Below are 24,099 nucleotides of genomic sequence, written 5' to 3' on the forward strand. Positions count from 1 at the left end.
ACAAGTAGACAGAATGTTTCCAAATTAAGTTTTTAGATATTCGTATCACTTGTATCAGAAATTAGACGCAGGTAAGTTCATTTAATGGACTCCCAACAGGATAGCATGTGATAGTTAGCATTGCCATCAATCCTTAAATTTCCAAATTCAAGAACCATTGAGCTTTCAGATTCCTTTCTACTTTTCAACAAATAATTGTCACAACTAGATCAAAGTAAACAATAAACAATAACATGAGTGAATGAACAAGGAGGAAAATTTATTATACATGCAAAAGAAACATGATGAAAAATGCATAATCAATTTATGAACAATGGTGAAGAAATTACAACGAAGACTACATGTAACAGTACCTTTACTAAGACTGATTAAGAACTAGAAAGCAGAGGAAGTCGCCATTCTACAAATTGTGGAAATTCAAGAGAAATAAATATGACATTCATGGGTTGAAATATACGCTCAAAATCCTTAAACGAGCAATAATGTTTTAAAATTTTCTGATTGAATTACAGTGTACTACAAAGAAATTATAGATGTAGCACCGCTATTGTCTTACTCATGCAAGAAGAAGCATCTAATTCGTGAGCCATGTGATTCCTGGAAATATGGTTCCAATTCATCCTCTTATCAGACACATCAAACACAGTACAGAAATCCAACACCTGACCAAATATTTTGAACATTTCAACCCCAAATATTAAGTTCCTGTCAGCAACAAAAGCAGGGTTCCAGTCCATTGGAGCATCAGGATGTACTGAGACCTCAGTCCATGTAAGACACATCAGATCTAGCTCCCACAATTTTCTCACGGCCTTGTTTCTTTGACCAATTTGCCCATCCCCCTCACACCAAGAGACGGAGAGCATAAACAAGCAACCATTACAAGACACAAGTTTTGGGTAATACTCATGAACACGGGGAGGAAATGTGGAGGCTTGGATTCCAATCCAGAAGCCTCTTTCTATGTCATAACCCGCTAACTTGTCACTCTCAGAGCATACATAAAACATCCCTTTACAAACAACCCCAGCACAAACAACCCCAAAATCTATAGGCAGTTTTTGGATTTCAGTCCATTTATTGGATACAGAATCATAGATTTCTCCAGAATCCAGTGGCTCATCCCAAGATCCAAGACCTCCAACAGCAATCAACACAAATCTTTTAAAACCCTTTGTATTCGATTGTTCACTTCTTTGTCTAATAAACTTGAATGATTTTCTATCAGGTAACAATGAAGGTTCATTTTCATCAAAAGCATTTCTGTACTGTAGTCTAAGTGAAAGCCTGTGTGGATCCTCATAAACATCTGACACCCCACCAACACGTGATCTGGGAAACCACCTATCATGTCGATTCTGATGGCTTTGAATGACCAAGAAATCTGAACTGACCTCAGATATTCCTAGTATAGCCATAGATCTAGCATACCTCATAGATGAAACTTTACGACAAGATTTGGTGAGAGGGCTAAAGACCAATACACCTTTATGTGTCTTGAATGAGCTCCTATCCACCCTCCCAAAGTTGCTTAGGCTTGAACGACCTCCAACAATATAAACATCATCCTGGATGCTAGCAACTGAGAACATGAACCTTCCTTTGAGAATATCAGCACCAATCCTATGCCATTGATCTTGAGACACATCCAGTGCATGTATCTCCCCAGAGTAAAAGCCATCCTTAACAGCACCAAAAAGAAACAACCATGGGTTCTGATATGATCCTTCTTGTCTCATCTGCAAAAACCGAGGGGTTGTAGTCAAGTGTCTCCATTTCTTGCACACAAGGCGTGCATTCATAAGACTAGCCAGTGGTAGTCTCACCAAGCACATCTCTAGAATGTCATCTGGAAGAAAGATATGCATCCTGCTGTTTCGTATCGATTCCTCAATTTCTAAGTCTTTTCTACTGTTTTTCTTCCAAAACTTCTCCTTCACCCCATATGAGAAGCAATCAAAATTATTGTCCTCGGTACCACAAATCGTTTTGTACACCTTCCCTTCTTCACTGGCACTTGACCTTCTCCTGCTACTCGGATGACCAAATCCCTCACTGGTATCAGCACCCACTTTGCAACCACCTCCTCTACCATATAGAGTAAGACATTTCACAGAAACCCCTCTTGCCTTATCTTCTTCCTCCCCTTCACCTCTATGGTTTTTTTTCCTCAATTTCTGGCTAACACTCCTCACAAGACGTTTTGACACAGTCAGAGCCTCAAAATCCTGACGAAGTGACTCCTCCCCACTCACACTATCAGCAAACATTATGGTTTCCACCTTTGGGCATGCGAAGGTGCACACCCATTTCTATCTTGTTAGCTGCATTTTGGTTACTTACACTCTTGCCATCTACAAGAAAAAAAGCTGATGATGTTGCAGCCAAGGACGCTCGCAGAAAAGGGGGAAATATTAAACACAAAGCCATGAAATAGTAATTCTAAAACAAGACAGGGAGGAACCCTTGCCTGCCTAGTACTGCTAGTAAACATGTTAATCAGTGAACAAAGAGTCAAAGCAGACATATATCCAAACTTGATTTGAATCACGAGACTTTTCAAAAAGAATCAGAAAAACAAAGGCAAAGACACATGAAAGCAAGCAAATTGAAATTGATGATGTAAAAGCAAAATAAGAACCACAATAAATACCATTACATTTTACTTCCAGAAACACATGCCGACAGCAATAAATTACGGTAGAATTCAGCTACAATGAAGCAGATGCTAACGAGCTTGGTAGATTTTGTTTCTCCTATCATTCCAATGTAAATTACTAGTACTAATCTAATAAACCTAAATTCCAGAACCTGAAATCAATTGCAGTGCTAAAATAAAAACAAGCGAGACAAAAGCAAGGGACTTACATTGCCAGAATGAAAATTCGAGGCTCCGAAGAAGAAATCAGAGTTGCAATCGAGAAAAGCGAAAACGAATGATGAAAATAATTAAAGAGAAAGGGATCGATGATTAGGATTTGTAAAGGTTTGAATCCAGAGAAACTTAACCGACAAAAATGAGTGTTTGGTTGGTCGGGCTTGAATTGGTAAAGCGACCCATCAGCTATTAGCTTTCCCTTTTGCAATGCTCTGCTTTCCTTTTGTGCAAGTATTCTTCTTCCAGTCAAGTTTCCATCTTATACCATCTCTTCCTCAACGCTTATCATGCAAATCATATCACAGCCGTCTATCGCCTAGAGCACCAATTTTGAAGATGTGTTGTGGGCTCGGGGCTCATTGATACAGCGGTTGTGAGCTTTTTAGGGTGACAGCCCGTTATCCTTTGGTTTCCTTTTTAATCTGAAAACCGATATGAAAAATCGGTTCGGTTCGGTGCTTTAATTAGAGCACGTTGGAGGCACGTGTGAGGTTTACTTTTGCAGTAGTGGGTGAGGGTGATTGACAAAGCGAAAAGCTCGGCGTGAGAGTGGCGTTCAAATTTCCACGGTGGTTAGATGTGTGGACCTAAGTACCTCTTCCAACGGAGCCGTCTCGACGGATTTGTCCGCGGCCGAATTAGCCGTGATGCGTGTATATATATGTATATTAAAAAATTAAAATCTGATGTTGTTCACGAGCCTCTTGACTTATGTATTAAATTATTCAAATTTGAGTTAATTCGTTACTCAAATAATTAAGCTGGATTCAATTACAAATAAATTAAGTTTATATTTTTTTATTTAAATTTGAATAATTTATAAATAACTTGAATTATTTATATTTTTAACTATGCTTTTTATGTTCACGCGATTTAATGTAAATTTGAATCAAATTTTAAATATAAATTTTAAATTCAATTTTTTTTGGTAGAGAATATTTTATTTGAATTATATGTAAAAAATTTATAATTATAACAAATTATTATCTCAATATATACTATATCACTAGATAATCAATTAATAAATTAAAATATAATTAAATAATTAAAATTATACAAAAATTGAAACTTAAAACCTTAAGGTTATAGAACTTTCTTTGTACCACTAAATCAATTAATACTTAATTATTATGTAATAACATATTTTTTAAAATAATTAATATTTTTGCTTACTTACATAATAATAATAATTTAAAATTAAAAAAAAAAAAAATGCTTCCATGTTCACTGGTGGTAATGGCCCATTTCAAAAAGTCCCATTTTAATGCTTGTAAAGGCCAGACCCCAGATCCAGGCTCCCAACTCAATTCAAGTTGCTCAACAATCAATATAGCGTGCAAAAGGAAGAGTCGAGAACATTTAACAAGACCGGATATGGCACGCTCCCTGTTCTGGCTCGTTTCCATCTTCTCCATTATCTCTATCGCCGCTTGCATCGATGACAACTGTGCTGCTTGCAATGCCGTTGCGGTAATTTTATATTTATATAGTCTTTCTCTCCTCCTAAGTCCCATCCCAATTTTGCCCTTTCCAAACGTCGATGAAAATTTTGCTGTTTCAATCACAGTCACATTAATCCATCATTGTTTCAGAAAAAAATAGAAAATTGTAACTAAACCATGAACAAGTCTAATTTTAGGATTTTTTTAAAATAATTTTGTTGGGTGTTTTGCAGGCAGAGCTAGAGATTCAACTCTCGAAGGTAAGATCTAAGAATCAAGGACTTCTCTTCTACATGCCCTTTGCTCCCTCTTTCAGCAAATTCAGCAGTAATTTCGTAATTAATACTATTATTATTTGTAGGAAAAACCAAGGAACCATTTGGATATGAGACATCGTTTGGACTCCAAAGGTCAACGCCAAGGAAAGGTCATTGATTACAGGTATAACAATTATTTCAACACCTCTTTTCAGTTTTCTCATTTCTGGGAAACCAACATTGCAAATTCTTAATCCAGAAATTGAATTAGAAGGAATTTTCCCTTCCTTCTTTGCTGTTGGGATTAGGGTTGAAGATTGACTGCAAAAAGCTTGAACCTGTATCAATAAAAACAAAATGAGTGAAAGATCAAACATGGTAGTAAAAGAAAGCAATAGAATTAAGTGAAACATTGAACAGAAACTGATTAAGAGAGGAATCACTCAACACAAACTTGTACTGAAAATTGGGTAGAAAGTTGACTATCAACATTTTAACAAGGACCAGTAGCTGACATTTATGGCATTCACCTTTTGTTATGAAAATCACTTACTGTTGATTGGATATGACCAAAGGCTCAGCTCTGCCATTTGAGACTTGTATTTTATACACGCAATAAAATCTAAGATGATGTTTTTGGTTTGCTATAATTCCATCTGAGTAATGGGTTTCAAAATGGATTTTTTAAATAAAGCACGTCTATTTGATGGGTGGCACAAATTCATTGCTACTTATATCTGTTTGATCGTTGATGGTGATTGCATAGGTATGGCACCTGAAGCAGGAATCCTTACTCTTCATTAATGGTTAATAAGTGATAGCTTTTTCCAAACATTTTATCTTTGTTTTATCAGGATGAGTGAGCTTAGAGCTGTTGAACTTTTGGATGGGCTTTGTGAAAAAATGCAAGATTACACTCTTGAAAAGGTAGCTCTTACTTGGACTGTATTTTTCCTTACATTTGTTCCATGCTATCTTTGGAGAACACGGGTTTAAAAATATACATGATATTATGTTTTCCTTGAAAATTAACAGGATATTCATCAAACTATCTTATAGCAACAGACACTGAACTTGTGGCAGCATTGACAAAATATACAAATTTATAGTTTCACTTTTTGTTTGTATGTAAATTGTCCATATTCTCTGGTAGCTGTTTTGTTAATGCTTTGTGACATAGCTTATCTAGGCATGCTGGTGCAAATGTGTTCATATCTGTTTTTACTATGCAGATAGATTCATCCCAAAGAGAGTGGATCAAAGTGGATAACTGGGACATCCTCACTATTGGTATGGATTCTTTGTCTGTAATGGCTAGCATAAATAATCTAATTGTGGTTATTGCATCATAAAAATGGCTGGTGAAGGCTTTGATCGATCATAACCATTAACAGATACTTAAATCATATGTTTCACTGCAGATTTGATTGGTCCCTTAATCAGATATTGGGCACTAAAGTTCAGGCGCTGGCTCTTTGATTCATTCATTTGCATATATTGTTAACATAAATGAGGCTTGAGTTGCATATGCAAATCCCATCTCTCTGAGGATTTTGCTTGATATCTCTAGGATTTCCATATTTCTTCCTCACCATTCACCGAGCAATTTTTATTCTATACTTTCATGTTAATGGCTGCGTCTACATTTATCATGTTGTTAGAGATACTCTCAGTTTCTTGTTCTTTTTGTTTCTGTAGTTAAGTGTTTTCTTAAGTTCTGAAGTATTTCCCTATTTTTTGCATTTTAATTTATTGATAGATAAACAAGAAGCTAAGGCATACTCAACAGATATATCCTCTTATTGTGGAAGGTGAGACTGCATAGAGTTTGCACTATTCCTCTTATTACGTGTCATTTATGGATTTTAAGTTTTTGGCAGTAGTTTGTTTGATATAATATTATTCAAATGCCAGCTATATTGTAATAACCAAGTTTAACCCTTGTATTTATTGTGGTATAGGTTACTGGAGGAAACTGAAGATGAGGTGAATCCTTTAATCCTGCTTGTGTGCTTATACATATGTGAGATATTGACTCTTACTGTGATATCAAACTCATACAGTTGACAGAATTGATAAAGAAAGGATCCATTAAGGTAGGAGATGTAAGCAAAGTTCTGTGCCAGGATTTGAGCAAGCAGTGCAGCGGGTTAAGGTATCTATTATTTTATTTGTTGTTCTTTTTCCTCTCTTTTCAAGGAACGTAATTGTAAGTCTAAACTGTAACTCAGCCTGAAGTCACCTAACTAATGCAAGTGGAACTTGGAGGCATATGTTGACAATGAAGGGCGGATTGTCCTCAATCATTTCTGCAATACATTCCCTTCGTGTAACCAGAAACCAGTTTTGTTTTTATCCTAAAATTCTATTCAATTCTGAGTTTATATAGTTTATCCTTCACTTTTGTTGCACTTGCACGCACTCATTTGAAGGTGTCTGGTGTTCTGACTTCTGTGCCACTCCTTATCTGTGCAGTGATGGCCATTCTGAGGTTGATGATGATGATGATGAGTTATAAATCATTGAAATCACCGGGCTTCATCTGGAGAAGAGATTCTATAAACAAATTAACTCCATGGAAAAAAGTTTCCTTCTGTTGCAGCATTACCGAAGTAGTTTGACTGTTGAAATGAGTCTCCTTTCTGAAACTAAAAAACAAAATTTGGCTCTTTGGATCATGTGTTAATTGCTTCGAACTTCAATTTTTTTACTCGTGCGACTCTAGCAAATCTCAATCAATCAAATCAAAATTTGTTGCCTTGATTTTGGCTCTTTTAAATGATATCTCTAGGATTGTCCTTTTTTTTTTTTTTTTAAAGAGGATTATGCTCGTTTATTGCGCATATATATATATATATATATATATATATATATATATATATTCTTTCTAAGCAATCTACATAAAAAAAATAATATTAGTAATATAGTACTCTTTCTTGGATTTTGTATTTTAAAATATGATACTATTTAAATTTTAATAACTATTATATATGAATTTAATAAAATAAAAAATATATTTTATATTTTTAATTCATAAAAATTATAACATGTGATTTTTAAATATATAAAATTTAATATTCTATACCATGCACTAAATTGACCCTTCCCTTTCTTGCAAAGTTTGACAGGAAAGCTTAAATGTTTCTTGCATGGTTTGAAACGAAAGCTTAAATGGTTCTTTAAGGTGTTGTTGGCAAACATCAATGCTGTTATTGCTTCTACCAAGTGCTCCAAAAAATACACCAAGCCTTTCGACACCATAACAATCATGACGGTCCCAAGTAAAATTCTTTGATTCCCAAAGGCCAAAGTAATGAGACTCTCACACCAAGGGAAGACACACCCGATTTTTAACTCGTGAAAAAAAAAAAAACACACACTCAACTACTGCCTGCATCATGGCATTTGCTGGATTCATGAATTCTTTGACAAATCAGATTTGCATGTGGCTAGTTCTTATGGAAAGTCTTCCATTCCGAGACTGGGAAGGGTGCCCGGACAAAACTAACTAATAATGTATCCGCATGATCAATGATAGCAATTATTTGATTTAGTGAAGAGTGCTACAACGAGTCTCTCAAGATTCAATATATTTACACAGGAGTAAGCAGATGAAGAAAGAAAGACGGGTTGAACAATGAATCCTGCCAATCGGTACAACATGAGTTATCTCAGATGTACAGGATATAAAAAACTCAATAAAGAATCATATTTTACTCGATAAGGATGTCCCTGAGTGAGGATGAATGTCAGCCATTGTGAAAGGGACAGCGGCAGCTACTTGGGAGGAAAATTTTATGCACAACCTCTTTCAACCATCCTCTGTTTCATCAGTTACAATCCAGCACACCCTTTAGTAAATTTAGCCCTTCTGCTGATATGCTCCTCCGAACACGGGATTGTGGTATTTCTATTCGAGGAGGAGGATCATTAGAGAAACAAACCACGATAACTGTTAAATTATCACAAGTGTTGCGCTTCAGTGCCTCCCTGACAAGCTCTCTTGAGCATCTTTCAGGATCATTATGAAGCATCAGCTCTTTCCTTGCCATAGTCACAGCACACTGGCTGCTCATAACATCCCACAACCCATCACATCCCATTATCAAGAATTCATCCTCCTCACTCAGGTCTGCCTCCTGCAGCTCTGGCTCTGCACTTAAAGGACATGCAGATCCTTTTGGCCATTTCATGTGCCAGTCTCCAAGTGCACGTGCCACAGATAACTGACCATTGAGGTAGCCATCATAAATGACTCCGCCAAGTTTCTCAATTCTCAATCTTTCAGATGTGCAATTAGGTTTGTGGTCCTTGGACATTTCAATTGCTCGACCTCGCCTTCCCAGCACAGCTCGACAATCCCCAGCATTTGCAATTATCAACCTCCTATAAAGAAAGAGAAAGTAATGTTAAGAGTCTTTAGAGGAAGCCAAATCCTGACTTTCAGAATGCAAAACATTAAAGACTAATTGAAGACATAAATTCAGGTTTGATCGATGCACAATGTTAAACACAGCTAGCATATCCTAATGAAGCTTAAAGTAGAGTCATAAACAAATGTTTTATTTCTCCTCTACCTCTAAATTGCTTTTGCTAAGCAATTAAAATACGTTGTAAACCCTTTCTTAATTAACCTCAAATGATGAACCCTATATTAAGTTTCTAAGATGTATAGGAACCCCATTCAATTCAACAAGGCTGCAAGTGTCAACATGCTATAACTTCTACAGAAATGCTTGCAATGTTAGAGAAGAAAACTCTTCAAACCTTAACGTTTTGTCCCTGTTTCTTCTATATTTTCCTTACAACTAAATTTGTCGAACAAAATTGATAAATGATAATATACCATGTCTTGTTTCAATGCAATACGTTTTTTATGTCAATGACTTAATGCACAGGATGTTAGGGCATCTCAAACCAAAACAAAGGCTGCTAGAAGAGGATTTATGGAAACAATGTCAAAAAAGGAACGTTAGCAGCGCAGATATGTGGTTCATTGCCTTCCGAAAATAAGTGCAGTTAATGCAGTGGTGCCAGAGTATATATCAAGAGAACTAGTATCAAGAGAACTAGCATCTGCAAATGCATAATCGGCTTTCAGAAAAGCAGTCTTGATTGCCTTCTCCACACAAATTGGAAAATGAGAGTCTTCAACTATGAATTTAAGGATATTATTCCTAATAAATACAGCTGCATCTGTTCCTCCATGACCGTCAAAAACCTGTCCACATGCATTAGCAAGAATCAATTCACAAATCTGGCCAAACATGTTTCCTAAACCAACTTCCATGGTAACTGTACATATAATAAAAACTGACGTGTGTTGACACCTTAAAAAGTAGCAAGTTTTAAGGAGGCAGCAGATCGAAGGGAAAGAAAAATTATAAAGTATATTAATCTATGGAAAAAGGATAGGGTAATGTTCAAAAACTGCTTGCTACGTAAGATTGCAAAATAAGATCATACTGCAGTTTACAATGTCAGAGACAATAATGAGCCTAGTTCCTACATCTCTTTTTTTTTTGGCCTGGAATATTACTTTAAAATCTCCAGGTTCCCTTGTCTTGAATTGGAATGTCTTCAAAGACCAAAGCCAAACCTTCCTCAATACTAAACACCAAAGGTAAATACACGTTTTTTACTATATCAATGAGGACACATGTTTTTTACTACTGACTAACAATCGTGCCAACAGTCTGAGGAAAGTGCATAATTAAATGCCATATAAATTAGACAAAGTTCCCTATTTTAAAACGAGAATTAAGATGTTCACCAAAAGATTACTTATTAACCACCCTGGGCAGGCCATATATGCATACCCCGTAGAAAGCTCCTGGAGAAGGAAACTCTGCAGTTGTCCCCAAATGTCCAATAAGATCATCTATGCAAATGTGTTCATCCTCCATATGCTGTTTGGGTCCTATTTCAGCACAGCTTCCTGATCTCAGCATGGGCAAAAACTTGGGTTTTTCATCAGAAGATGACTTATGGACTACAATACCAACATCCAATTCCTACAGAAGAAAATAAGTAGTTAGTTGAAGCATTTCAGAAAATGAAGTGTGATAAAGTAGAAACACTAAATTTCTTTCTAGTTACTGGAAACTGGAAAGAACCAGTAACTAGAAAGAAAAGGAGATGAAAAGATTATATGGGATCATGCAGCTACTTTGATTAAAATAGAGGCAAGAAATTACTAAATCTGATTTCATCTTCTTTCATGCATGATACAACAGAATTCAATGAAAACAATGTAAAATCTTACTCAAGGGGATGATTTTCAACAAAATATAAACAGTTTTGGAATTTGTCCAGAAGATAATCCCTATTTCTCCTAAAACTTGATCAAATTGGAAAAGTGACAAAAGTTTATGCAGTACAAATGCAGGTGTACAAGCCTTAAAAACGCCACTTCAGGATGATATAATTTATTCCCAACAAAATCAGCAGGATTTTATGAGCAAAACAAACCTCGACCATCAGAATCCAAATAAAGTACAACTATTTGTGATAAATTTTCAGATTCTATGTTAACTCAAAAAGCTTAAAGCTAAGGCTCCTACAAATCCATAATGATTGAAAGAGCGATCAGGTAAGATTAAACATACCAAATTAGCCTCAGCAATCAGCCTCGCTGAACTCACACAATGGTGCATAACTGAGAGGTTGCGCGGAGGTTTCCCAAGAGCGACTTGTTTTACATTATCCAAATTTTCATTTTCCATGTTTGATACATTATCCTTAGTGTAACCACCTTCTATGATTGCAAATGGAGGTGAAAAATCCATACCCGCAGTCATACTCCTTTCCCAACCATTAATCAAAGACCTTGAAAAAACCTTTCAAGTTATAAGAAAACCATCCGTTCTCTAAAATTCTTGGAGCAACTTCTCAAAAGATTCCAAAACAACCAATTCCTATAGCAACTTCCCAGAAATGTTCCAAACAAAGCTTGAAGATTCAAAAATAGCCAATCTTAAATTTCTTCACACAAAAACAAAGGTCCACGGATAAAAAAAATAACTAATCAAAACCACCCAAGCAATCAAATAAGGTAAGAAATTCCGAAGTGAAGGAATCTTATATTTTGCGCATCAGAGTTCCTTGACAACAATTCAAAAATATGAGAAAATCAATTCGTTGTGGGAAGCTGTAATAATTCTAAAACATTCAACAAACATAGTCAACTCCCAGATCAAACTACTATTACCCAAATAGCATAAAAAATTCAAACTTTATATGATGAGTAAGCCCTCAATTACTTTTTTTCAAGCTATCCAGCAAACCATCTAAAAATTGGATTTTTTTTTTTTTTTTTTTATAATAACTTGAAGCAGTTGCCAAAATTTCTCCAAAAATAAACCCAGATCATAACTCCAAAAATTCCCACCAAATCGACGAAACAACTACTACAACAACATCAGAATATTCATTCAAGGTAAAAAAAAAAAAAAAAGACAAGGAATGAAGCAGAAGATTACACAACAACAAAGCTCCAACGATTTGAAGAAAGCTGTGAAGAAAAGCAGAGAAACTCTCGCAGAGGGTAAATATGATGATTCTTTGTGCTTTGCCTTTTTCCCTTTCTTTCCTTTTTTTTAGTCTTTTTCGTGTAAGGTGATCCAAGAGAGAAAAACCCCAAACAGAGAGAGAAGCAAAAGGCGTTCAAAGGAGCGAATTGGACGATGAGAAAGAAAGTAGAACTTGTTGTTTTTGTTGTTCTTGTGCTATGTGGTTGGCCACCGGCGATTCCAGGTAATCCGGTGGATCTTCTAGGCTGTCGAGGGCCGAGGATGGCGTTTAGCCACGTGGCTTTTAATGATTGATGGGAACTCTTGGTTGACTTGATGGCGCATTATTGTTGTTAGTTGCTGCCAGAGCTTCCCAGCCGTTGGATCTCTGTCCGGCCTTTTTAACGCTTTAAGAGATGAGAGGTTATGTTCGTTAACGTCCGTTAACTGAGCCTAGGATTCTCGGGCAGACGTGGCGGGCATTCATTGGAAGGAAGTTGTTATTTCGGCAAAGATAGAACAAAAAGTCTAGAACTAGGAACTAGTCATAGAGTCGTAGTCATACTACTTTGACACTTCAAACTTTTGTGCTGCTTTTTAATGTATCATATGATTATGGAATAAATGCAAATGTAAGATTTATCAATTTATAAGTAAATTAATTAATTTATAAATAAGATATTGTAATTAAATTAATAATTATTCTTTATATTAGGATTTACAAAAAATTAAGATAAAATGATAAATAATATTTTCCACTTTAAAATTTAACTCATAAATAAAATGATTGAGTCTAATTCAATTAAAACAATTAATATGTATTAGGTTAATGACAAAGTGATTAGTGCTTAACTAATTAATTAAAGTCGTAATGTCTTTTGACCCAATGTGATTAATTAAATTAACTGGAATCTTATTAATTAACTGTGGTAAAAAGACCAAATTTGTGTAAGGCTTTGTGGTCTTGGACTACATGTGGTTTGAACAAATCAAGGAGTCCATTGCATCGTGAATTAAGCTCAGACTCAAAAGAGTCTAAAACAAATTAGAATTCTATGGTAGTCAGCTTTGCTTGAGAAAATCTAGCATAAATGGTGAACATGGACCAATTTCGATGGTATATTTTTATTTATCAAAAGAAAAAAAAAAAAAGAGATTAATTAAGGAGTGCCAAAGACCAAAGTTAAACCTTGAATCTGATCTTCTATTGCAATTAGATAAAATAAAGTTTCACCAGTTTTTTATGTTAGTTGTTATCATTATTAATTATTAATTTCCAAGTGGACCACTCAGATCCAATTGAATTGAGCCTTTTACAAAACGAAAAGGGGACTGAAGTGGGCCTGAATGATGGGTACAAAATACAAGAACAACAACTCGACTCTTGTCTGTGTCGCCAAATTGGGTCTTACAAAACGTGAGCCCAAATTCACCCAATTTTGGACAAGACCGTAACGTAAGTCGTAAAGTGTAAAATACCCCGAAGGCCGCAACCAATGGCTCAGGTGCTGCTGTTGTTGAGTCTTAAGGGCTAAAAAAATCAGAAGAAGCCCAAAAAAGTTAGGACCACAAAGTTGCATGCCCCAGGTTCGCAATGATCGCTTTCTGAATCCTCATCCACTTTACTCCTTACTTCACCCAGCCAATCAGAAATTTTTTTTTTTAAAATCAAAATATGAAAATCATCCCCATTTTGATCTTGCAAGTGATGTGTACGCGCATCTTCCACGTGATGCTTGCAAGCAAAGGGTCGTACAACAATTCCAATTTGTTCTGTACAGATAAGCCCAATCCGAATCATCATTATTGTTCTATTTTCAACTGGTGTCTTAGCATGTGATTACTTACCATTGGAATTGACTATGGCATAAATTGATAGTTACAATCCGATCAGAATAAAACTACTTATTAATTTAACTTGTTTTCAACAATTAAGAAACTTGTCAATTTTTCAAAATAAGAACAAAAACTGAGTGATTCTAATCACTTGAAAGCAAAATTATAGCAAAGTGGCGAGGTAGGGCTTTTTGACTCGACTCTTGCAAGTATATATATATATATATATATATATATATATATATGGTTTAAGGTTCAAATCCTCATGGAACTCGTGGCTCTTTAGTGCGTCTCTATCGTCTGAATAGAAAGTCAAGCGCCTCCATTCACTGTTAAAATGCATCACTTGATTATGAGAGTGGATTAAGAGTTAATCAAGGTGATTATGGCGACTAAGGAATAAAAGGACCAAAATTGCTTTCAATTCCCACTTATTGTGGTTGTTGGTTTTTCTAAAGGAGAGAAAAAAGAGAAGGATGTTAAATCCTAGTAAAAGTAGTTTAGTAATGTTTTAATTTAGTAATATTCGGTGAAAAGAATCTGTTCAGGATAGAAAAATATCCTCAACAGCTGGAAGCATCACTTCCTAACAAATACTTTCTCTCACTCTTTGTCTAACCAAAATGGAAGCCTGAAAAGTTGCTTGTAGTAAAATCCCGTTCTGCATCGCACGTGAGCTTCCTGTTCTGAATGTTTTCTTTTGGTAATTTTAAGAATTTTGTTTGTGCTGTGTTACGCCATTTCTTTTAGCTTTATATAAATCAAATAATTATAGAATATAATGAAGCTTTTATTGTGAAAGAAGGCCTTTTGAAAAAAATTAATTATTTGTGGAATAAAATTATTCAATTTGTCCAATAAATACAATTTACATTAATTTCATACTTTTTTTTTATTTTTTAAAATATTCCAATAGCATTCCCTTTTACCCTTGCACCTTCTCTCTCTCCTTTTTCGTTTTTTCCCGTAAGTATGACTTAACAGGGCTGGGTGGTTGGGGAAAGTACTCAATTTCTCATTCTTGGATTTGGCTTTTCAGCTGGTGAGTTCTGTCATATGAGCTTTATAGCTACCAACTTTTTTTTTTTTCTTTTATGTCAGTAACCAAGTAATTTTTTTTTTTATTTTTTTCTCTGCTTTTTTTTCTTTACTTCATTTCTTGACTTGCGACATAAGGATGGAACTTTACTGCATTTACTTGTTGAGGTTCGATTTTCTGGCGAATAATAATATTAGAAAATACTTGGCCTCATGGATGTGCTATTCTCGATGGTTTATTCAGCTATTTTATTATTGGGTTTGATGTGATCCAGGAATCTGATTCTGGTTTCCACTATCATCTTAGTTCCTTTGCTTCATATTCTTTCCTTTATCTGTTACCTTCATTCTGTTTCTACAATCCTTTTAGGTGTTATCATAGATTTTAATCAATATATAGAAACGCAAATGAAGCACTCGGGTTAGTAGGTAAGGTTGAATTGATGGTGTTGTTCTTCATTGTAATAGACATGGCTTTTCCTTATTAGAGCTTGATTAATTTTTCAAGTTCTGTTGCTACAGAAGCTTTTTGGGTCTTGCATCTGTAACATAGTACTTGCATAATCTTTTAATTGTTTTATCTTAGAAACTTTTGGTTTCAGTTTCATTTGTAGAGCTTCTGAATCAATTGGAGGCAGCTGTGGATACATCTTGTACTGGTCAAGTTGATTTCGTAGTTGTCTGAAATGAACGGAGCCTGGTATGCTTTCCTGCTCTTTCTTCATATAGGAGTGTTCCAAATTGGGTACGGTAGAAATGTTTCTGCAAGACCAGCTGTTGTAAATATTGGAGCAATATTTACGTTTAACTCTACCATTGGAAGAGTTGCCAAGATTGCTATTGATGAAGCTGTGAAGGATGTCAACTCTAATTTAAGCATTCTCCAAGGGACAAAACTTAATGTAACAATGCAAAATTCCAACTGCAGTGGGTTTCTTGGCATGGTCGAAGGTATTTTAGAATCCATTATTTTCTGTTAATCTGCTTTTGGTAATTTCTTGTTTTTCTTGTATATAATGGTCGAGAATATTGTTTGAATTAATGTCTATAATTGATTCTAATAATTATATACTCCAATTTATATGTTGAATAACAGCTTTGCGGTACATGGAGACTGATGTCGTTGCCATATTAGGTCCGCAGTGTTCTACGGTTGCGCATATTATATCACATGTTGCAAATGAACTCCAAGTTCCTCTACTGTCATTTGCAGCTACAGATCCCACTCTTTCTTCCCTTCAGTTCCCTTTTTTTGTTAGGACAACACAGAGTGATTTGTATCAAATGACTGCTGTGGCTGATATTGTTGACCATTATGGTTGGAAGGAGGTCATTGCAATCTTTATAGATGACGATGGGGGACGAAATGGTGTGTCAGCCTTGAATGATAAACTTGCAGGGAGGCGCTGCCGGATCTCCTACAAGGCAGGTATTCAACCAGATTCTGTAGTGAATCGGGGTGCCATCATGGATATTCTTGTTAAGGTTGCTTTAATGCAATCTCGAATTATTGTTCTGCATGTAAATCCAATAATAGGTTTTAAGGTTTTCTCTGTGGCAAACTATCTTGGAATGATGGGCAATGGCTATGTATGGATAGCTACGGATTGGCTTTCATTAGTTTTAGATTCTACTTCTACTTTGCCTTCGGAGACCATAGACACAATGCAAGGAGTTCTGACTTTGCGCCAGCACACACCTGATTCAGATAGAAAGAGAACCTTTTTCTCTAGATGGAACAAGATAACTGGAGGTTCTCCGGGGTTGAACTCTTATGGGCTTTATGCTTATGATTCAGTTTGGCTGCTTGCTCATTCTCTTGATGCTTTTTTTAACCAGGGTGGGGTTATCTCATTCTCTAATGATTCTAGGATACCCTCTGTGGCAGGCAGTACTCTCCATCTTGAAGCGATAAGCATTTTTGATGATGGAATGCTCTTGCTGAAGAACATATTGCTGAGTCATTTTGTTGGTTTGACAGGTCCTATTAAGTTTAATTCAGACAGGTCTCTTATTCTTCCTGCATATGATATTATTAATGTGCTTGGAACTGGATTTCGACGAATTGGTTACTGGTCAAACTATTCTGGTTTATCCACTGTACCTCCAGAGACACTTTATACAAGGCCACCAAACCGTTCAAGTGCAAGCCAACAACTATACAGTGTCATTTGGCCAGGAGAGACATTGTCTAAGCCTCGTGGATGGGTGTTTCCAAACAATGGAAAGTTATTGCGAATCGGTGTTCCAAATAGGGTCAGTTACCGGGAATTTGTATCACGAGTGCGAGGAACTGATATGTTCAAGGGATTTTGTATAGATGTATTTACAGCTGCTGTTAATTTGTTACCATATGCTGTTCCGTATAAATTTATCTCCTTCGGAGATGGTCGTAAAAACCCAAGCTATACAGAGCTTGTGAATATGATCACAACGGGTGTGAGTACCGCTATGACTACTATGTTAATTCATCTTATGTAAAATTTGTTTTCTGCTGCTGGCTAATTGTTGCATTTTATTCCTGCAGGACTTTGATGCTGTTGTTGGTGACATTGCTATTGTTAAAAATCGGACAAAGATAGTTGATTTTACTCAACCTTATGTTTCATCTGGACTGGTTATTGTGGCTCCATTTAACAAACAGAACACCGGTGCTTGGGCTTTTTTGCAGCCATTTAGTCCGCGAATGTGGATCGTCACCGGTTCCTTTTTTCTCGTTGTTGGAATAGTTGTTTGGATCCTGGAGCACAGAATAAATGATGATTTTAGGGGCCCACCTCAACGTCAAGTTATAACCATTTTATGGTGAGTGACTAAAGTCTTCTTGTGTTGCTGACCTAACTCATTTACAGCATTAATATGCTTGAAAAAGTAGGACTGTTTACATAGCATATCTAGGCCTTGTTGTATAAGAGTTGTTCATGGTGGGTCAAGTACTATCATTTTAAGCAAAATGAAGAGCAAGAGGCAAAATTTTTCTGTCAATCTCGAAATGTTACTGCAAAGAGAATGGATTATTACATGACCTGCGAGCTTTGTGTGGTTAAAACTAATGAGAGCGCGCAAAACTACTACTTATTCTTCTATAAATTTAACTGCATCACTCTTTTCTGGCCTTCATGCTATCATAATGCTTAATTAAGGTAAGATTTTTTTTTATTTGTTTGTTTTTGCATGTCTTTCCAATTTATTTCATTCTTTAGAACAAGTTGTCATGTCTTGGTACAGTTACTTTCATGCCTTTCAGTTGTCTCCTGGGATGTGAAATAATTTGCAACTTGTTTGCTATCCTTGCAGGTTTAGCTTCTCAACTCTGTTTTTTGCCCACAGTAAGTGAAATTCCTACTATTACAAAAAAGTTATTCTTATGGCAATGCATAAGTGGTATATGATAAATTTGATTAAGCTGACCTCTTTATTCCTTTTGCAGGAGAGAATACTATGAGCACCCTTGGGCGTCTAGTGCTACTTATATGGCTCTTTGTGGTTTTGATAGTAAACTCTAGTTACACTGCAAGTCTGACATCAATCCTCACAGTGCAGCAGTTATCTTCTCCTATTAAAGGAATTGGAAGCTTGATGACCAGTGATGAGCCTATTGGATATCAAGTAGGTTCTTTTGCTGAACCTTATCTAAGTGAGGAACTTAACATATCTAGATCTAGGCTTGTTCCCCTCGGATCACCTGAAGAATATGCTTCTGCACTCAAACTTGGTCCTGAAAAAGGAGGTGTTGCTGCTGTGGTTGATGAACGTCCATATGTTGAACTTTTTCTCTCGAGCCAATGCACATTCAGGATTGTAGGTCAAGAATTTACCAAAAGTGGCTGGGGCTTCGTGAGTATTTATTTTTTAAGTTACTTGTCTTTATCATTTTGAGAAGTGATCATTAAGATTGGGATAACATATATATTAGCTTCATTGACCATTTTTAATTGTTCCATGGCACCTGAAGGTAAGATTCTATCTACTAGACGAGTCAAATTCATAACATTCAAAATAAAAAAAATTCAAATCCACCCATTATAAGCAAAAATTAAGTCACATAACCTTCTGATGAGTTCTTCCTTTGCTGCATAATTTATTCGTAGGCATTTCCTCGAGACTCTCCCTTGGCAATTGATATGTCAACTGCAATTCTAGCACTTGCTGAGAATGGTGATCTGCAGCGGATACATGACAAATGGTTGATGCAAAGCACTTGCAGTTTAGATAGTGCAGAAATAGAATCAAACCAACTTCATCTATCGAGCTTCTGGGGACTGTTCCTTATATGTGGGATTGCTTGCTTCATTGCTCTCTTCATATACTTTCTGCAGATATTGCGCCAATTATACGGCATTCCTCCTCGTGATTCTACTTCAACTAGTCACGGTAGTTCACGTTCTGGACGGCTTCAGAGGTTTTTGTCACTAATGGATGAGAAAGAAGACCCATCAAAAAGTGGGCAGAAGAGAAGGAAAGTAGAAAAATCATTATCTGAAAATGATAGGGATGATGAGTTGGGGAGGAAGCCAAGAGGAGAAACACAGAAATGAGTACCGGGTGAAATGTAAACTCCAGCAATTAGTTCAGTTTGATCATTGGAGATGCCTAGCTGTGCCATTTCATGTGAGTCACGCTACAAACCCTATTTTAAAGCACCATAACTGTTCATAAGTGTTCAAGGCATTACATGTGTAGGTATATATTACAAGGACATTTTTGTCCACTAGATTTAATTTCAAACACCTCCATTATTCAGATGATAATGTAAATCCAACATTGAGTATACTAGTAATACTTTTGCCAGCCATCCTCGTATAAGTTGCAGCAATTCAATTATCAACATTTAAATACATGTCTCCAACTTTGTTCTGTGTTCATGTCATATGCAAGCTTAGGATTTCAAAACTTGTTTTTGCCATTGTATGCCTAGGGTAAATAATCAGGATAAAATGTGCATGCTTTTCCTCTTTCCATGTTAATCCTTTCTGTTTCTTATGTTCCAGGTGGCCTTTTATTGGCACTGGTTTAGTCCATGATCAAATCAGACTTTGAACGATTATTATATGTATACACGATAAATGCAAATAGGAGAGAGAATATTCCTTAATGCGAGTTGAAAAGAAGATTTAACTAATACCGCGGGTGAAACTTGGATTTCATTAGTTCCATCTTCCTTCCCCGGTCCATACCGGCAGCTAACTGCTTCTGGCTTCATTTCTCTTCAAACAGAGGATTTTACAGCTGAGTTTTCATTCGGCGCAGTAATTGACAAAAACAACCACAGTTGAACTTCTAGAGATAACATGTCATTTTCATTCATATTTATCATCTAAACATTCTGTAATTCCTTCATTTTTCATAACCAAGTTGACTCCAATTTGCCTTGCATGCAAAGCATTGCTGACTTATTAGGTCTCCCGGGGATGCGCCTTTAATACGCTGTATTCTGTATTGGCTTGTCACTAACTATAGTTCTTGAATCGAAAGAAAGGTTCCTGAGAGTCAGCATTGTTGGCTAAAGTAAGTGGAGCTTTTTATGTGGGTTTTCTACTATAGAGATGCGGAGATAATCTTTCACTGGTGTCCTATGAGGAAATGAATTACGTTTAATCAGCCTGCCATTGATGATTGATGTCTTAAGGGACTAAAGGGGTTAGCATGTTTAATTAATTAAGTTATTATTTTTTGAGCTAATGATGATGGAATTCGGAGACTATGGTAAAGAGCTATCATTTGTTATATCGAATCCAATGATCACCGAAGGCACAAAAAAACTCTTGGCTCCGGAGTCCGGACAAAAGCGTATGTGGAAACTATGGGTCTGGCACAAGATTCATGGCCCATTTTCTCAGTCCCTAGACCTAGCCACAGGATTCATGGGTCCACAGGCCAAGCCGAGATTCCCGCCCGAAGAAAGAGGAAGAGCTTTTTCAACTGGAAAAGTCTTTAATTCTGGCACTTTAACCATGTGCCAATGTCTACTTTATCATTCTGTAAAAAGACCCTTTCTTTTTTGGTACGGTAAAAAAAAAAGGACCAAATATTCAATTTCCTTACGAAGGAAATTGAATCAATTTTGTTTTTCAGCGGCCACCAAACCTGAACTCATTTCATAAGATAATAGTGAACTTATCTCACATACATTGCTTGAATTTCAAATCAACAATACTAGCAACCACTACCAGTACAAAGGAGCTGTCAACCACATTTAGCCTAATTTGTCATTCCAGTGTGAATCACTGCTGAGGATACCGGCATGTTCCATAACCTGATCCAAGAAAGAGGAAAAAGAAAAAGAAAAAAAATGAAATATATTATTAATTCAGAGAAACGAGTTAAACCGACTTGAAATTGAACTTAAATATAAAAAAGTTACTAAATTAAAATTAAATAATTATTCAAATTCCTTCTATGAACTTACTTGGGTCACTGAAGGTGACAAGTCCGGTTCCCTTGAAATCACAGTTCCAATAATTCCTCCCGTGCATCTGATAGTAAGCATTCATGGCATAAGATGCATGAGCATGAATCTTGTCAGGCTCAAAACATTTACCACTTTCATAAACTTCCCTGCAGTCCACTCCTCCAGGCCCGCAGCAAAAATTCAGCACAGCTTGAAGCACTTTTTCATCGGCATGTGGCTTAGCCACGCACCAAACTGACGGACCCCTAGCTCCACTCGTTGACATCTTCTCAAATGCACCTCCATTGCTGCAGAATTGGCAGCTCAAGTCCACATCGTATACCTTCGACCCGTCCCCATTAAAAATCCCAAAATTCCTCTCACTGGCACTCCCTTGTTTCTTGTTCTCATTAAACAAAGAGAACACAAAGATCTCTATGTTATCCTTGGGCTTCATGGGCGTCCCTTTATTAGACTGCGCACGTTCAATCAACCTGGTATTATAAGTCTTTGCATTATCCGGAGTAGCTGCAGCGTCTCCGGGATCTCCTTTTGAAGGCCACCCAGATTCTGACACAGTAATCTCTATCGACAGATTACCAAAGCCAACAGCATCGATAGCTGACCTAACAGCATCAATCTGCGCATCCAACATATTATGATACAGGTAACCTTTAGGATCATGGACCCCTGTCGAGTTCCCCAGCAATGCATACTCTAAATCAACTGTGCTGGGATTATCCCTATAAGCAAAATAAGGATAGGCATTGACCATGAAAGGTGCACCAGTATCAGCCAAGAACCCAACTATAGAGCTCATGGTAGGAAGAAGCTTGGTCGCAAAGATTGAAGCTGAGGGTGGAAATGAGGAAGCAAGAACCGCCATGCTATGTGGGGTGGTGACCTTGATCTTGCGGTCTAGACCGCGTTTTAATAACACAGAATGTAAGTTCTGCATGGCTTGGACCAGTGCATCAGGGTCCAGATGTTCATCTGTGGTTAAATACTCGTTGCCTACACAAATGGCTACAATGGAAGTGGCTGGTATAAAGGGCATCACACGAGTCGCGAACCACTCGTCCGTTGCGGCCTCGTCCTTGCTGATGTTTGCGACGTGGTAGTTTTCAACGGCAACAATAAGGTCTATACCAGTGTTGGAAAAGGCTTCAAGGATTTCAGGGTTGGTGTCATAGATTTTAACTTTATCTATGAGCGTGGATTGGAGGAGCTGGGCTACTTTCTTGGGAGAAGGGAGGTTGTTTCCTAGAGTTCCATAGTTAATGCCAACGCTAGAAACGCGAGGTAATGGGGTGAGGAGGAAGAGGAGGAGGGAGAGTGGCAGGACATGATGGAGGCAGAGAGAAGCCATTCGTGGTTCAAGGATCAAGGGAGTGTTGAGTGAGAGTGACTGATTTTGTTGCTATAATGAAGTGAAGATATGTATCGTTTACTGGCATGAAATGCACTTGTTTTCAAAAGAATTACTCACATGATTTACATTACCCGTACTGGTAATTACTTGTTAATACTCAAATTACAAAAATACAATAGCTGGAGCAGGTTTCTTTTTAATTCCCTTTATAAAATCATGTCCCTCCCTCCACAGAAATTTGGGCCATGTCAGATTACGTGGGGACAGAAGAGTAGGCAAATTTCAATGTGTTTGCCACTTTTTCTTTGCCAAATATTACTACCACCAAGCAGTGGGTCCTCACTCGAGTTGATGGCTGATGATGGCTTAGTGTAGTACTTTGGCTTCAATGGGATCCAACTATATCCAGGATAGAAAGCAATGTGTTTCCAGGTATGAAACGCGTCTCAAGATCAAGTTAGAGTTTTCTTTCTAGCGTACAGAAATTCAAAAGAAGAAAAAGGGGGGTGGGGGGGGGGGAGGGGGGCGAGTTCAATTTTTGACCCCTCCATATCTCTCTAAAGTCTGAAGCAACTTCAATTGTCGGACTCGTAATTTTCTATACTTTTGGCTGTCACGCTTTAAAAGAGCCTTTCCTCAGGAAAAAAAATGGAATAAAAATAAGCCTGCGTTTATTTCTCCCAAGTGGAATTTTATCAATCACCCACCCAATTTTCTATACGTTCTAGTTTTATGATAAATAGAAGGTATAAAATGGTGGTTTGTCGGATTAACCCAATGTATATAACCTGCTTCATCACGGGCTGTGAAATCATATGATAGAAGAATCTCTTACAACTTGCCCTTCTTTAACTCCATAAAAAGAAAAAAAAAATACTCCTTCACCCCTTTCCATGCCAAGTCTTCCAGGAGTGGACTTGCACTTTAATTTCTTCCAGCTTATTCTTTTGCTATAACTGGCAGAAAAATCTATCATTAATTGAACGTGAAAAAATGATCGTAGTAGTAATTTAAATCTTGAACCGAATGCAGGGCTCGGTAAGCCTAACTGGATATCATGACTTCAGAAATAAGGTCCCAAATGTACAACAAAATCCACCAAAATCTTTCTGCAGACACAGGAAATGTGCGAGTTTGAATATTCATCCATTACTAAGTTCTTAATATGTTCAGGCTGATGTCTCAATTCTCTCTCTCTCTCTCTCTCTCTCTCTCTCTCTCTCTACGTGTGTGTATATATATATATATATATATAAATATTTCTATTTATATAAATTATATAAGTATATATATTGCCTGAAAGTTAACCCTAAAACTATTAAAACTCTTTGAAGTTAGAAGTCCTTTCCCTCGCCTGCAATAATAGGGTAATTA

The 24,099-nt window shown here is 36.7% G+C and overlaps 4 protein-coding genes and 1 pseudogene across 16 annotated transcripts; 2 read left to right on the forward strand and 3 right to left on the reverse strand.

Moving 5' to 3' along the window:
- Positions 1-282: 282 nt before the first annotated feature.
- Positions 283-3,107, reverse strand: LOC111312924 (F-box/kelch-repeat protein At5g42350 pseudogene; annotated as a pseudogene). The gene is made up of 2 exons (XR_016326212.1): positions 2,869-3,107; positions 283-2,354 (listed from the first exon to the last, which is right to left on the reverse strand). The product of XR_016326212.1 is annotated as an F-box/kelch-repeat protein At5g42350 pseudogene (transcript).
- A 1,043-nt stretch (positions 3,108-4,150) lies between these two features.
- On the forward strand, positions 4,151-7,340 carry LOC111311439 (TLR4 regulator/MIR-interacting MSAP protein). 3 transcript variants are annotated; one of them, XR_002692628.2, is made up of 10 exons: positions 4,151-4,348; positions 4,554-4,580; positions 4,682-4,761; positions 5,432-5,504; positions 5,810-5,867; positions 6,337-6,388; positions 6,539-6,563; positions 6,641-6,732; positions 6,809-6,920; positions 7,053-7,340. XR_002692628.2 is itself a non-coding variant. In XM_022910818.2 (9 exons), the coding sequence occupies exons 1-9, from the start codon at positions 4,253-4,255 to the stop codon at positions 7,093-7,095; spliced, it is 546 nt and encodes a 181-aa protein (XP_022766553.2). In that variant the 5' UTR covers positions 4,152-4,252; the 3' UTR covers positions 7,096-7,340. The 3 variants fall into 3 exon arrangements, 1 of the variants encoding a protein (XP_022766553.2); XR_002692629.2 differs by having other exon boundaries at positions 6,809-6,906; XM_022910818.2 differs by lacking the exon at positions 6,809-6,920 and having other exon boundaries at positions 4,152-4,348.
- Positions 7,341-8,102: 762 nt separating this feature from the next.
- Positions 8,103-12,264, reverse strand: LOC111312925 (putative protein phosphatase 2C 27). Of its 4 annotated transcripts, none has more exons than XM_022913681.2 (5): positions 12,059-12,264; positions 11,186-11,405; positions 10,397-10,591; positions 9,578-9,798; positions 8,103-8,963 (listed from the first exon to the last, which is right to left on the reverse strand). In XM_022913681.2, exons 2-5 carry the CDS (start codon positions 11,375-11,377, stop codon positions 8,408-8,410), a joined length of 1,164 nt encoding a protein of 387 aa, XP_022769416.2. In that variant the 5' UTR covers positions 11,378-11,405; positions 12,059-12,264; the 3' UTR covers positions 8,103-8,407. The 4 variants fall into 4 exon arrangements, with proteins under 4 accessions (XP_022769416.2, XP_022769414.2, XP_022769413.2 ...); XM_022913679.2 differs by having other exon boundaries at positions 11,186-11,416; XM_022913678.2 differs by having other exon boundaries at positions 11,186-11,528.
- Positions 12,265-14,707: 2,443 nt separating this feature from the next.
- Positions 14,708-20,470, forward strand: GLR3.3 (glutamate receptor 3.3). Of its 7 annotated transcripts, none has more exons than XR_016326221.1 (8): positions 14,708-14,966; positions 15,565-15,913; positions 16,059-17,401; positions 17,490-17,767; positions 18,260-18,291; positions 18,393-18,799; positions 19,054-19,573; positions 19,954-20,470. XR_016326221.1 is itself a non-coding variant. In XM_089741526.1 (7 exons), the coding sequence occupies exons 2-7, from the start codon at positions 15,649-15,651 to the stop codon at positions 19,498-19,500; spliced, it is 2,772 nt and encodes a 923-aa protein (XP_089597652.1). In that variant the 5' UTR covers positions 14,708-14,966; positions 15,565-15,648; the 3' UTR covers positions 19,501-19,802. The 7 variants fall into 7 exon arrangements, 4 of the variants coding, with proteins under 4 accessions (XP_089597652.1, XP_022769418.2, XP_089597653.1 ...); XR_016326222.1 differs by lacking the exon at positions 14,708-14,966 and adding an exon at positions 14,990-15,391; XM_089741526.1 differs by lacking the exon at positions 19,954-20,470 and having other exon boundaries at positions 19,054-19,802.
- Positions 20,471-21,024: 554 nt separating this feature from the next.
- Positions 21,025-22,794, reverse strand: LOC111312928 (glucan endo-1,3-beta-glucosidase 12-like). Its single transcript, XM_022913685.2, has 2 exons — positions 21,372-22,794; positions 21,025-21,218 (listed from the first exon to the last, which is right to left on the reverse strand). The coding sequence occupies exons 1-2, from the start codon at positions 22,720-22,722 to the stop codon at positions 21,187-21,189; spliced, it is 1,383 nt and encodes a 460-aa protein (XP_022769420.2). The 5' UTR covers positions 22,723-22,794; the 3' UTR covers positions 21,025-21,186.
- Between the last annotated feature and the right edge of the window lie 1,305 nt (positions 22,795-24,099).

Source organism: Durio zibethinus, chromosome 1 (assembly GCF_047325235.1).
Source record: "Durio zibethinus cultivar Kanyao isolate XHJ-2024 chromosome 1, ASM4732523v1, whole genome shotgun sequence".
NCBI lineage: Eukaryota > Viridiplantae > Streptophyta > Magnoliopsida > Malvales > Malvaceae > Durio > Durio zibethinus.

Coding starts and splice junctions, on each gene's coding strand:
- LOC111312928 (XM_022913685.2), bottom strand. CDS start 22,722: ATGGCTTCTCTCTGCCTCCATCATGTCCTGCCACTCTCCCTCCTCCTC. Junction 21,219..21,371: donor TGTCACCTTCAGTGACCCAA/GTAAGTTCATAG, acceptor TTCTTGGATCAG/GTTATGGAACATGCCGGTAT.
- GLR3.3 (XM_089741526.1), top strand. CDS start 15,649: ATGAACGGAGCCTGGTATGCTTTCCTGCTCTTTCTTCATATAGGAGTG. Junction 17,768..18,259: donor CAAGTTATAACCATTTTATG/GTGAGTGACTAA, acceptor CTATCCTTGCAG/GTTTAGCTTCTCAACTCTGT. Junction 18,292..18,392: donor AACTCTGTTTTTTGCCCACA/GTAAGTGAAATT, acceptor TTCCTTTTGCAG/GAGAGAATACTATGAGCACC.
- LOC111312925 (XM_022913681.2), bottom strand. CDS start 11,377: ATGACTGCGGGTATGGATTTTTCACCTCCATTTGCAATCATAGAAGGT. Junction 10,592..11,185: donor TGATTGCTGAGGCTAATTTG/GTATGTTTAATC, acceptor TTTCTTCTGTAG/GAATTGGATGTTGGTATTGT. Junction 8,964..9,577: donor ACTGCACTTATTTTCGGAAG/GCAATGAACCAC, acceptor CTTTCTTTATAG/GAGGTTGATAATTGCAAATG.
- LOC111311439 (XM_022910818.2), top strand. CDS start 4,253: ATGGCACGCTCCCTGTTCTGGCTCGTTTCCATCTTCTCCATTATCTCT. Junction 5,505..5,809: donor AAGATTACACTCTTGAAAAG/GTAGCTCTTACT, acceptor TTTACTATGCAG/ATAGATTCATCCCAAAGAGA. Junction 6,564..6,640: donor TGGAGGAAACTGAAGATGAG/GTGAATCCTTTA, acceptor AAACTCATACAG/TTGACAGAATTGATAAAGAA.